Here is a 14,550-nt window from a genome sequence, read left to right as displayed (position 1 = left end):
TTATAGCATTATACTTTGTATAAAGTTACCCTAAAACAAGCTCCCATAGCTGTGATGAGATTTCTAACACAGCTGCTGAGAGAGTAACAGAAGTTTTGGCTTCCTTCTCTCTTCTGACTACTGTAATTCACCACTCTCTATTTGTGTCTTCTTCTGGAAAGCTTCGATAGCATAACAGTGTAATAATTTTTTTCTTTTGCTGTTGGAGTAAACAGGTAAGAAAAAATTATATTTGCTGTGGTCTCTCTTTCACCACTATAGAAGTTTACCCTTCTGTTGTTTTACTTCTGCATTCCAAACCCGGATATGTGAAAATGGTCCATAGAAACATGCCAAAAAATGGCATTTGTTTTTGAGAAAAATGTTGTTAGTAATACTGCACACACACACATACACACACACACACACACACACACACACTTATTCTGCTCTGCACTCTTTCTCTTCGTTAATTCTGTGTAAAGACAGATGACTGTTCTATTGCACTCATACAGTCTGATTTTACCACCACCACCAGAGGGCAGAGTCACACACATTTTTTATTTTTTTCTCTCCTTTTCCCCCCAACTGGCATGCCCAATTCCCAATGCGCTCTAAGTCCTCGTGGTGACGTAGTGACTCGCCTCAGTCCGGGTGGCGGAGGACGAATCTCAGTTGCCTCCACGTCTGAGACCGTCAATCTGCGCATCTTATCACGTGACTTGTTGAGCGCGCTATGTGGTGTTACAGCACGTGTGGAGGCTTCACGCTATTCTCCGCGGCATCCACGCACAACTCACCACGCGCCCCATCGAGAGTGAGAACCACATTATAGTGACCACGAGGAGGTTACCCCATGTGACTCTACCCTCTCTAGCAACTGGGACAATTTAGTTGCTTAGGAGACCTGGCTGGAATCACTCAGCACACCCTGGATTCAAACTTACGGCTCCAGGTGTGATAGTCAGTGTCTTTACTTGCTGAGCTACCCAGGCCCCAGAGTCACACACAGGGGCGTTTCTAGGACTTGAGGAGGTTCGGGACTTAGCGGGAGCGAGGGAGGGGGGTGTCATGTCACATGAACTTCAAACAAAATGTAGCAATATTATTGCGTAGCTTACATTTAAAATTACATTCGGGGCTACAGTCAAAACATTCGGGGCTGAAGCCCTGGAAAAATGACCTGGCGACGCCAATGGTCGCACACATTTAAACAAAGCAACACGTCAACATGTTTACAACTGCATAGTAACACCTAGCATCCACTCATAACATCCTGGCATTGTGGGGGCAAGTTTTGCACTGACATTACTCTTTTTGATCTAGTTATCTAGTTAAGTAACAATACATTTAGTAACTGTGGCATTTTGGTGAAAACTATGGTTGATTTGTGTAATATCATACCTCACCTTAGTTTAAACACTTCAGGCTATTAAATGTTTGAGTCCCAATTTGTATTAGGTGTCTGTGATGAGGAGGAGGGCGTGGCCGGGCCGTGATGGTGCACGCCTGGCGCTGAGTAGCTCAATCAGCAGGAGAGAGATAAGAGGAGTTGGGGATGCCAGAGAGAGAGAGAGAGAGAGAGACACACACACGGAGCTGTGTGTGTCGTCGACGTGTGTTATTATGTTCCAGTTCAGTTTGATGTTGTGTTATAATTAAAGTGTTGTTGAATGTTGATCCAGTTCCCGCCTCCTCCTTTCCCCAACTTTTACAGTGTCTTTAACTACTAAGTACTAACATTACAATTAGGGCTGTCAAACGATTAAAATATTTAATCGCGATTAATTGCTTTTCTCTCTCTCTTTTGTTTTTTAGTTAATCGCGATTAATCGCAATATCTTTATAAACATGAGTGGACAAAATATGCTTCATCCAGATGTATTTTTAAGTCATCCACACAAAACCTACCCCACCAACAGAGCTGAACAACAGAAAATGAACTCAACACAACTTATGTACAAAATATGGTAGTTGTAAGTGTATTATGACAGGATTAATTCGCTTCTTTTTAGGCATTTTGACAGACATAATCTTTCCAGGAGCACATGGCAATTAAATAGCTCTGGTCATGTGACTATTTGCACCACTCATGCAAAAAAGTCTGCACTGTCATTTACAATTGACAACTCTCTGCAGAATACATCAAAAACTCCTTTTAGACACTGGTCACAATTGTAACCTGTGGGATTAAATGGGACAGTGTAGATTACCTGCAGGGTTCCAGCAATGTCTCCAGCTTCTGCATTGGCTAGTGCACTATCAAACAGAGACACTGTGACCGAACCTTGTAGACAACAGCAGGATTTCTGTTAGCCGGTAATCAGTAACGCCGCACCAGCTCCCTAGGGGGGCACCAGAAACTCCACCGGCTGCCTTTACTGGCACGTTATACGCAGTCGCGGAACACAGGCAATTGCCTCGCGCTCACACTTTCACTTCGCGCTCGCACCAACAATCACCCATGCGATTATCTAATCAGCCAATTGTATGGCAGCAGTGCAGATCATGCAGATACGGGTCAGGAGCTTCAGTTAATGTTCACATCAACCATCAGAATGGGGAAAAATGTGATCTCAGTGATTTTGGAGCATGGCATGATTGTTGGTGCCAGACGGGCTGGTTTGAGTATTTCTGGGATTTTCACACACAACAGTCTCTAGAATTTACTCCGAATGATGCCAAAAACAAAAAACATCCAGTGAGCGGCAGTTCTGTGGATGGAAACGTCTTGTTGATGAGAGAGATCAACAGAGAATGGCCAGACTGGTTTGAACTGATAAAGTCTACGGTAACTCAGATAACCACTCTATACAATTGTGCTGAGAAGAATATAATCTCTGAATGCTGTTCTGAGATGCAGGTTGGCGCTGTTTTGGTGGCATGAGGGGGACCTACACAATATTCGGCAGGTGGTTTTAATGTTACAGCTGATCGGTGTATATATATATATATAGTATATGACCGAATTAATGCAAAGTGCATTTTTTGGCTTTCATAATATTATTTTGTGTGCTTCATTTTTAACAGATTGCTTGTATTACGAGTGATTGTCTTCATGTGACACAGTTTGCAGATTCAATTTTTGTGCTCTGTGTTGGCTTTTGTGAACCTACACCACAGATGATGCAGCTTTTTTAATAACAAGCTCCTCTTCTTTTTCTGACTTGTTTGGGAGTCATCCCATTCTGTGGAGATTTGGGGGGGGGGGGTGTTCCTGGGTCAAAAATAATTGAGTCGCCTGTAAATATTGAGAATCCTGCTGCACTTGCATGCTCCAGAGAAAGCACATGCGATGCTCACATGAAACACAGATGCGTGTGTCAGATGAGAAGCATATTAAGCACCGATGACGCTCTGAACGCGAGATGAATGTCATTGAATTTGCTTTAGCCAGCCTCCGAAAAACATTTTAATGCCATAAAAAGATGCCTTAGTTCAAGATGATGTCATAAATATTTTCACAAAACTACTGGTAATATTGTGCATAAACTAATATTGTGTCTACAAAGAATTCATTTAACTCATTTTAGTTGCAATATACACTCGTGCAAAGACCCTCACTTAATGTTTAAGATTGAAAGTCTTTTGAGTCTAACTTGTTTGGTAAACCCGATATTAAAGAACCGATAACCGTTTAAGTGGACAGTGTAAATATCGGTTAAAAATATCTGTCAATCTCTAATCTACAGGTGCATCTCAATAAATTAGAATGTCGTGGAAAAGTTCATTTATTTCAGTAATTCAACTCAAATTGTGAAACTCATGTATTAAATAAATTCAATGCACACAGATTGAAGTAGTTTAAGTCTTTGGTTCTTTTAATTGTGATGATTTTGGCTCACATTTAACAAAAACCCACCAATTCACTATCTCAAAAAATTAGAATATGGTGACATGCCAATCAGCTAATCAACTCAAAACACCTGCAAAGGTTTCCTGAGCCTTCAAAATGGTCTCTCAGTTTGGTTCACTAGGCTACACAATCATGGGGAAGACTGCTGATCTGACAGTTGTCCAGAAGACAATTATTGACACCCTTCACAAGGAGGGTAAGCCACAAACATTCATTGCCAAAGAAGCTGGCTGTTCACAGAGTGCTGTATCCAAGCATGTTAACAGAAAGTTGAGTGGAAGGAAAAAGTGTGGAAGAAAAAGATGCACAACCAACCGAGAGAACTGCAGCCTTATGATTGTCAAGCAAAATCGATTCAAGAATTTGGGTGAACTTCACAAGGAATGGACTGAGGCTGGGGTCAAGGCTTCAAGAGCCACCACACACAGACATGTCAAGGAATTTGGCTACAGTTGTCGTATTCCTCTTGTTAAGCCACTCCTGAACCACAGACAACGTCAGAGGCGTCTTACCTGGGCTAAGGAGAAGAAGAACTGGACTGTTGCCCAGTGGTCCAAAGTCCTCTTTTCAGATGAGAGCAAGTTTTGTATTTCATTTGGAAACCAAGGTCCTAGAGTCTGGAGGAAGGGTGGAGAAGCTCATAGCCCAAGTTGCTTGAAGTCCAGTGTTAAGTTTCCACAGTCTGTGATGATTTGGGGTGCAATGTCATCTGCTGGTGTTGGTCCATTGTGTTTTTTGAAAACCAAAGTCACTGCACCCGTTTACCAAGAAATTTTGGAGCACTTCATGCTTCCTTCTGCTGACCAGCTTTTGAAAGATGCTGATTTCATTTTCCAGCAGGATTTGGCACCTGCCCACACTGCCAAAAGCACCAAAAGTTGGTTAAATGACCATGGTGTTGGTGTGCTTGACTGGCCAGCAAACTCACCAGACCTGAACCCCATAGAGAATCTATGGGGTATTGTCAAGAGGAAAATGAGAAACAAGAGACCAAAAAATGCAGATGAGCTGAAGGCTACTGTCAAAGAAACCTGGGCTTCCATACCACCTCAGCAGTGCCACAAACTGATCACCTCCATGCCACGCCGAATTAAGGCAGTAATTAAAGCAAAAGGAGCCCCTACCAAGTATTGAGTACATATACAGTAAATGAACATACTTTCCAGAAGGCCAACAATTCACTAAAAATGTTTTTTTTATTGGTCTTATGATGTATTCTAATTTTTTGAGATAGTGAATTGGTGGGTTTTTGTTAAATGTGAGCCAAAGTCATCACAATTAAAAGAACCAAAGACTTAAACTACTTCAGTCTGTGTGCATTGAATTTATTTAATACATGAGTTTCACAATTTGAGTTGAATTACTGAAATAAATGAACTTTTCCACGACATTCTAATTTATTGAGATGCACCTGTATATGCATAAAACACACTGAACAATGTTCCCATAGATCTGTTTAATGTGGTATTAATAGATTTGTCTTTGTGCAGTCGTTCCTGCAAAAGTCATCCAATAGCTGGAATCAATAGTGAATAGTGAAAAATGTCAGATAAAATTTAATTTTGTCAACTTTTAGCAGTCCACTAGTACTGTATATAGATTAGAGATAGACCAATAATCGTTTTGACCGATACTTGTAACCGATATTTGGTTATTGGTTCTTTAATATCTGGTTTTCCAATAAAGTTAGACACAAAAGACTTTCAGTCTTAAATATGAATTAAGTGAAGGTCTTTGCACAAGTGTATATTGCAACTAAAATGAGTTAAATGAATTCTTTGTTGACACAATATATTTTAAGTATTAAAAATCGGTTATGCATATCGGTTATCGGACACTTAAACACAAAAATTATCAGTATTGTATCATTCATTAAAAAATATTTCCACTAATATATAGATGACCTAAAAACGAACTAACTAAACTAACATGGACTGAAAGACAAAACAACAAATTCGATTTCATGGGGTCTTTATTGTGTGTAATCTGATGTTTGGTGTATCTGATAATATAACAGTATCAGTGTTTTGTTTGTGCTGGCTTTAACATGTATCATCATTCTCAGATGCTGATTGGTCCAATCAGAACTTGATTTGATCGGAAGTTTCCACTGACTTAAAAACAAGTGTGAGTTTTGAGTAGGATTGATTAGTTTCGATTTGCTCCATCTCGCGTGTGTGAAATATTACATCCAGGTTCTGGTCATTGGATGCACATGAGCAGCTTATTTTTGTGTTAAAATGGATCACTGACCCTCTGATGTGCATTTTTGTGTCTGTGTTTTTAGGGTGCCTGCACTTCCTGTGAAAAATCTCACAGGGTCTGGACCGGTCCACCCGGCGTTTGCAGGTAATGATCAAGACTAGTCAAGTTTAGTTCACCTAAACATGAAAATTCTGTCATCATTTACTCACCCTCATGTTATTCTAAACCCATTTGTCTTTCCTTCTTCTGTGGAACACAAAAGAAGAACATTTGTATAATGTTCAAGCTACGAGTGATTAACGTGATTGCAACGAACATGCCATTATTTTGCATACCATTGTTTTTAGAAATATCGATAAACAATCACAAATTCTTGACATCTCGCATTTCCAAAATAACGTTGTTATACATTGTTGCATGGGTGGGCGTGGTCATGTGTCGGTCTGCGGGAGAAGGATAGCGGTAAGGATCGTCACCTGGGTTGTGAGTCCTCTAACACCTGTCTCTGATTATAGTGATGGCCAAGGGAGACCTGAAAAGGCACGCTAGAGCGTCAGAGACAGGTGTTTGAGTAATCATAACTCAGGGGATGTTCCTTACCGCTCTCCCTCTCCCGCAGACCAACACATGACCACGCCCCCCCATGCCACATACAGGGACAGATATAAGCGAGAATTCTGTTTCAGCGGATATTAATGTCAGAAATACGAGGCCAGTCGGACGCAAGTCTAGGTGTTTTTGCTGTTAACACGTGTGTAAGATCCGATCTGTGCTAGATATCTGTGAAACAATCGGAACTGGTTGACAGTGTAAATGCAGCCTTAATGCCATTCTTCTCCTTACCGTGAAGTCAGACAAGACAAAAATGAATCACAGAATCATGTAAAACAGAACAAGAGACTATAACATTCTCTCTCTCTTACACAGGAATGACAGGTATCCTCATGTGTGCCGCGGGACTCCCCGTGTGTTTGACCCGGGCTCCTAAACCCATCCTGCATCCGCCACCCGTCAGTAAGAGTGACCTGAAACCCGTGCCGGGAATCAATGGCATCTGCCGCAAGACCAAGAAAAAACACCTTCGTAAGGGTGAGAGCACACAGACAGTGCACAGTAGGGGTGTGCGGTGAAGCCATTATCTGTATTTGTTTCTGTATCTGTTATGCCTTTTCATAATAATAGCCTAATAATAATAATAATAATGATAAATGTATATAGCACCTGACCAGAGTTCAAGAACACTTAACATTTAAAAACTGAGCACAGTTTATAGAAGAAGAAGAAAAAAGACGGAGCATGTTTCAGTTTCTTCGTTTTACATAAGGAGGAATATTCCTAATAGACAAATACTCTATGGAACTTTTTTCGGAATAAAGTCTTAACCAGTTAATTACCTTAATCACTGATGTGAATATAAATGTGGTCAACTTTAAGAGACGGATAGACGAGCTCTGACGTGAAATCATCACTTCAGGTCAGGAATTTAACATTGTGTTCAGGTTTAGTCCATAAATAAATACACGGGAATCACTTGTAAATCGTGTGATACATTAACATAGACATTTCAAGAAGTGGAAAGTGTATATGATGTCGTACCTTAGTTAATGTTACACTTGACAAGCTCCAGACATGCACAATTAACAGAGACCACAAACGGTGTTGAGACCGCGCCCATCTGATCCAAATCACAACGTGTGCATTTTCATTCATAAGGTTTACCTTTTAGAAATATTGGCTGCACAGATTCATAAATTCATTGTAATTTTGAATAAGTTTATTTATAATGGTGCTTTATCCTTGTGCTTTTTTGACAATCAGTCATACAAATATTTTGTATATTATTCAGATGAATCTGTTATTCATTTTGAAGTCATTATTCGTGTCTTTCTGAATAAGGTATTTGGCTTCGGGCACATCCCTAGGGCACAGTGACCCCAAGACGTTTTTGGACACTCAAGTCACACTTAAAAATGTCTGAATGCGATTGCATTAGATAACAAAATATCAAAGCAAATATCATTTATTTAGAAAAGGATAAAGCTGCATGCAGAGCTCCAAAAATAGGCTGGCACTCCAAACCACCAACACAGACATAGAGGGCCCCTAACCCTTTCCCTGTGTGGAAGTGATGCCCCTTTTTGGAGTTGGTGCAACCCCCTTTTTGGAGTAACCTTGCACCCTTTTGTAATAATCCCGTAACCCTTTTGGAGTAACTCTCACCCTTTTGAAGTAATCCTGCACCCTTTTGAAGTAACCTCACACTCTTTTAGAGTAACCTTACACCCTTTTGTCGTAAACCTGCACCCTTTTGGAGTAACCTCGAACCAATTTAGACTAACCCTGCACCCTTTTAGATTAACCTTGCACCCTTTTAAGTAAACCCGCACCCTTTTGAAGTAACCCTGCACCCTTTTGGAGTAACCTCAAACCCATTTAGACTAACCCTGCACCCTTCAGTGCTTTAGTCCACTACGCCACCACCACTCCATATAGATTTGTCTTTATGCAGCTGTTCCTGCAAAATGGAATCAATAGTGTATTTAACAACCTCAGGAACTAATGAAAAAACATTCAGAACTCAGACAGCAGGTGTTTGTTCATGGTAAACATGGAACTGGTCACTGGAATAAAACAGTTTCAGAAATCAGCAGCCATAGCACCGTGTGGCTCAAGACTGACTGCCCACTGGAGCTAAGCAGGGTTGAGCCTGACCTGGATGGGCGACCTCATGGGGAAAACTAAGGTTGCTTCTGGAAGAGGTAATAGGGAGGCCAGCAGGGGGTGCTTGCCTAATGCACTAAGTCACCTGTGTAGGTCCTCTTGCCCAAATATAGTGATGGGGACACTGTACTGTAAAAAGGTGCTGTCCATTGGATGAGATGTTAAACTGAGGTCCTGACTCTCTATGGTCATTAAAAATCCCAGGGCACTTCTTGTAAAGAGTAGGGGTGTAACCCCAGTGTCTTGGCCAAATTGGCCCTTTTTAAGCATGGCCTCTTAATTATCCCCATCCATTAATTGGCTCTATAACTCTACTCTCTCCTCTCCACCAATAGTTGGTGTGTGGTGAGCATACTGGTGCACTATGGCTGCTGTCACATCATCCAGGTGGATGCTGCACACTGATGCGGTTTGAGGAGAGTCCCCTGTTCACTGTGTATAGCGCTTTGAGTGTAGTGTCAGAAAAGCACTATATAAATATATAATTTATTCAACATTAATTCATTCAAATAAATGTTGATACTGAGAGTGTGTGTGTCTGTATTTAGCTATACTTTGGACTAAATTTGACAGCTAAAACAGACAAAACCTCCTTTAGATATCCTTAAAGGTTAAAATTCCTAAATGAAGTAAATAATATTTCCTTGTTTATATATATATACTGTATATACTGTATGTATAAGTGTGTGTGTGTGTGAACTTGTTTTAGGGTACATTTATAGAAAGTATAATGCTATAAATGTACACTAAATAATTTACAAATAGCAATATAAAAAGTTTGCTAGATTTTAAACTGCTGAAATTAGGGTCAGTGATGTGATGCTTTTTTGGTGTTAAAATGCTTTTTAAAAATAAGGGTTAGGGTTAAAATAATGCAAAAAATATTTTTACTTAAGGGTTCAAATTAAATAAATAGATACATTAATTAATCAATAAAATGGCATAAAAATATTGATTTAGTGTAAATGATTTTATGTGAGAAGATAAAGAGCATGTAGTGATAAATGAAACAAGCACAGCTATCAAGGTAATCACTTGTGCAGTTTAGCATCATGATACAAAAATGATTTGACCAATCACAATCAAGTATTCTAGAGAGAAGAGGAATAATTAATTTAATATAAAAGCAATTGATATCTGTAAGCTGTGTGAATTTTCGAGAAACCTATTTGGAAACATTATTTTTGCAGTTGTTATCGGTGGCTTCTTGATTTGGATCTAAATATTCGTTTGCATCTGTGTTGTGCCATTATTAGGTAAAAACCCAGAGGATGTGGTCCAACGCTACACAGAGAAAATCAAATCGGCTCCAGATGAGGTGATTATCTTTAGACTGTGCACGCACATTGTTATGAGCATCATGTAACAGTGTTAATCATTGTTGATGTCTATCAGGACTGCACCATCTGTATGGAGAGACTTGCCGCAGCATCCGGATATGATGGAGTTCTGACTTATAAAGGCATCAAGTCGGAGCTGATCGGCAAGCTGGGCAAGTGTGGCCACATTTACCATCTTCTGTGTCTCATCGCCATGTACAGCAACGGCAATAAAGTAAGAACAAAGTGACATCTGCCTCTCTGAATTACACACTAAACCAATGAACCCTGACGTACATGTCTTGGTTAAATTAACCCTTGTGCGTCAATGAAAAAGAGTTACTCAGAGGTCCTTCGAGGACAAAAATGTCCATGTCAAAAAACTGCCATTATAATATGATATATTAATATTATTTTCCACTTTCAATGAGTTAATTTTTTTAACCAACTTATTCATCCAACATATTCATTCATTTTCAGGATTTTAACCCTTTAAATGCCAGTTTGTTTACATAATGCCACTGTTGTTTTTTACACACACACACACACACACACACACACATTTCTCAATACACACATACAAAACACACTTGGACATCCATACCAACACACACACACACACACAATTTTAGCTGCATCATTTATTCAAGTGTCCTGCAGTGCTCTATAATACAGCAAAGAGAATAGGGGGAAAGCATGTATTTGCTCCATAGGCTAAACATGAGAAAAATGGCGCCATCTGGTGGAAAATATAAAAATGTAAATTTTGAAGCCAGGGCTCCGGAATGAAAGCATAATATCATAGAATTCATGATTTTATGCTTTAATGGCACTGGGATCAAATATTGCAGTTTTAATGGGTTTCAATGGGGACATTTTTGTCCTGAAGGTCCTGAGTGTAACTATTTTGTGTACACAGTGTATTATAGATGTATTATAGGAACTGAGGTTCAAATATCAAAATTCCCCCCAAAAATACACACCTTTGGCAAAATGTATGCCGTTGGCATTAACACCAAAATGATCGAAAAAACAAAAATGAAAAAGACAATAATGTCCCGAAGGTCACACAAGGGTTAAGCAGTAAGTTACAAAATGTTTTGCAATATTATGAATACAGTTATGGCTAAAGGATGTTGTTCAGCATGACACATAGCAGAGTGACTATATTTACAATATAACACGACCTCAAGTGCCTTGTTGCTTTTATTAATGGACATTAAAATATTTTCATCACAATCTGTGCAAATTCATTAAGTGCCTTCCTGTGCTAGAAGTTCCTTGACATGTAAACAATAAAATAACTTTGCTCTGAAACAAAGTGTGTGATCAGCTTTTATGGTATGGTACCAAACACAAGATTTTTGAGTTTGGCTTGTCGAAGCCAACATACTGTTATTGTTCAAGTTTATTTTCAAAATCCCAAAACTGAGACTAAAATTTCTACCACTAACCCCTAGTACAGCTTTCAAGCTGCATCCACCAAATTCGGCACAGGCCTTCAGACTGTTCTGGAAAAGTGTGCTCTGTCTTTTCTAACTGATCAGTCTTATGGTTTGGGCATAGCGGACGATCAAAAACAGAAAAATCCCAAAGATTTACATTGACGGAATGTTCAAACGAGCCAACGGAATGCTCTTTAATTCACACTACATCTGTCAAAAATTCAAATGTAAACAAACCTGCAAAAGGCCTTTAATTTGCTTTAAGTTGCTCCAAAGTCTTTCTAGCAAGTCAGTCCACTGTCGGTCATCTTTGGGACGCTCTCGGGAGGTTATTTCCAGTCATGACAGTGCAGCTCCTATCTACTTGAATGGGGAAAGACCGAAATCTCCAAAACGGATGGTCAAGATTATGATCAAAGAACGTATTTCAAATCAGCAATACATTTTGATAATACTGGAATCATAAGTTGTGCTTCTTGACCTCATATTACACTAAAACACACAATTGTCCCGGCTTGTATAGCTAATGTGCATACACGTTAGCAAGTTGATTGACAGGCGATGTCTGTATCAAAAAAGGTGATTGGCTCATTTACCTGTAAGGCGGGACTTCCTTTCTTTAAAAAATTATAAAGTTGATAAAATGGATGTTTTACAGGATTGAGTCTGTATGTTATCTCATCATTTACTCACCCTTATGCTGTTCCAAACCTGTATTTTTCCACACAATCCAAGTCAATGGGGATCAAAATGTAAAGCTTCAAAAAGCACATAAATGTAGCATAAAATGAATCCATACAATTCAAGTGGTGATTTCCATGTCTTCTGAAGCGATACGATAGCTTTGAGTGAGAAACCAACCAGAATTTTAAGAAATGTAAAATATTATTAGAAATTAAATAATATAGAAATTTGCGAAGACTAAAAATATAATGTTTGAGTAACATTAATATAGTGCTGCTTTGCAAACACTAAAATTACTTATTGCACTGAGTAATAAAATGTAGTGTATCATAACAGTAAATATGTTTGTAAATGCATGCTTGTGAGGACAAGTAGCCTCTTAATTCCCTTTAAAGACACTGAACTGATCTATAAGCATATTATGAGTTCGACTGAGTTTCTTCAAGTGTTGTGGTTTAATGTCTCTCAGGATGGCAGTCTGCAGTGTCCCACCTGTAAGGCCATCTATGGTGAGAAGACAGGCACACAGCCTCCTGGGAAGATGGAATACCACATTATTCCTCACTGTTTACCTGGATACTCCGATACCAAGACTATACGCATCGTCTATGACATTCCCGCTGGAATACAGGTATACAAGGAGTCATTTATTGAAACAAGTGCCTTTTCCATTTTGTAAAGGCGATCTGTAAATAAATTCAAACATTCTGTTAGACATATAATATTTTTAAGTGTAAATAAACTCCACTGTGCAACTTGTGCCACCCTAAGCAAAATGGATATATTTTAACATGTTGTGATATGATGATGCCTTCAGAAATGTAGCCATTACTAGTCTCGTGTTAATTGGTGCTGATTAGAAAGAGAATTTATTGGGCGAGTTTCCCCCAACAAGAAAATGCTGACATCATCTACTCACCATCATGTAGTTCCAAACCCATATGACTTTCTTTTTCTTCTGTGGAACACAAACGTAGATGTTAGACAGATTCACTTTCATTACAATTTTTTTTGAATGAAAGTGAATGGTGACTGAGGCTCACATTCTGCCTAACATCTACTTTTGTGTTCTGTAGAAGAAACAAAGTCATTCGGGTTTGGAACTACATGAGTTTGACTAAATGATGACAAAATTTTCATTTTGGGTGAACTATCCCTTTAAAACTAATTTTAATATAGAAACACAAATATCCCTTTTTTATGGAATAATAGCTTGCATTATGCAAGGGATAGATGGTAACAGGGTTGACACCTAACATGGGTTTAACACGTTTAAAAGATACATAACATCAACTAAAATCTAAAAACAATATATATAGATAGATAGATAGATAGATAGATAGATCTTTACTAGGTCAAGCTGTTTTTGCAGGTAAACTGTAGGTTTGTGTTGTATGGTCATTGTTTGTGATTTACCATATCTGAAAGAGGTAGTGGTTGCATGGGGACTTTCTGCTCAATGGGGACAGTGGCACAGCTCATTCTGGGTCACTAGTTCTTGCATACTTGTAATATACTTGCATACTAGAGCAACATTCTGCATCATCCACCCACTCACTCACTGTCACAACAATACAAATTTTGTTTTTGACTTCTGTTTTTCACTGTACATCACCAATACAGCAACACTTAAGCGTTTTTTTCTTATACACTGTTAGTCTTTTTTACTTTTTCACAGATATTTTTCACCCTCTATCTGACGCTTACAATGGCATTTTTGGTACTGTACCTTTTACATGCTTTATGGAAAGGTACAGTAAGTAAAAAAAGACTTTTTTATGTAAATGTATGTAAAAAATCTATCAACAGTTTTGTCAGTGTTTTGTTTTCAGATATCTTTAGTGAATTTTTTTTAATGCTCTGAAAATTTGTTTGTTTAAAAAACGTTCATAAGGGGGCCTGGGTAGCTCAGCAAGTAAAGATGCTGACTACCACCCCTGGAGTCGCGAGTTTGAATCCAGGGCGTGCTGAGTGACTCCAGCCAGGTCTTCTAAGCAACCAAATCGGCCCGGTTGCTAGGGAGGGTAGAGTCACATGGGGTAACCTCCTCGTGGTCACTATAATATGGTTCTCGCTCTCGGTGGGGTGCGTGGTGAGTTGTGCGTGGATGCCGTGGAGAATAGCGTGAAGCCTCCACACGCGCTACGTCTCCATGGTAACACGCTCGACAAGTCACGTGATAAGATGCGCGGATTGACGGTCTCAGACGCGGAGACAACTGAGATTTGTCCTCCGTCACCCGGATTGAGGCGAGTCACTGCGACACCACGAGGACTTAGAGCGCATTGGGAATTGGGGAGAAAATAAAAATAAATAAAAAAAAAACTTTCATAATTGTAAA

At 39.3% G+C, this 14,550-nt stretch overlaps 1 protein-coding gene across 5 annotated transcripts in view; it reads left to right on the top strand.

Annotated features, from left to right (window-relative positions):
• LOC127423852 (E3 ubiquitin-protein ligase DTX1-like) overlaps positions 1-14,550 on the top strand; it is a 46,077-nt gene that overhangs the window by 25,395 nt on the left and 6,132 nt on the right. For 4 of the 5 annotated variants that reach the window (XM_051668502.1, XM_051668501.1, XM_051668498.1 and 1 more), the window contains exons 4-8: positions 6,123-6,184; positions 6,968-7,129; positions 10,018-10,079; positions 10,157-10,315; positions 12,679-12,840. In XM_051668502.1, coding sequence (XP_051524462.1) covers positions 6,123-6,184; positions 6,968-7,129; positions 10,018-10,079; positions 10,157-10,315; positions 12,679-12,840 — 607 coding nt within the window. The remainder of the gene's footprint in view (positions 1-6,122; positions 6,185-6,967; positions 7,130-10,017; positions 10,080-10,156; positions 10,316-12,678; positions 12,841-14,550) is intronic. The other variant, XM_051668503.1, reaches the window with a different exon arrangement.

The sequence above is a fragment of the Myxocyprinus asiaticus genome, chromosome 33 (genome assembly GCF_019703515.2).
Source record: "Myxocyprinus asiaticus isolate MX2 ecotype Aquarium Trade chromosome 33, UBuf_Myxa_2, whole genome shotgun sequence".
NCBI lineage: Eukaryota > Metazoa > Chordata > Actinopteri > Cypriniformes > Catostomidae > Myxocyprinus > Myxocyprinus asiaticus.
The sequence above is the reverse complement of the archived record's forward strand: the minus strand, read 5'-3'. Positions and strand labels throughout refer to the sequence as shown.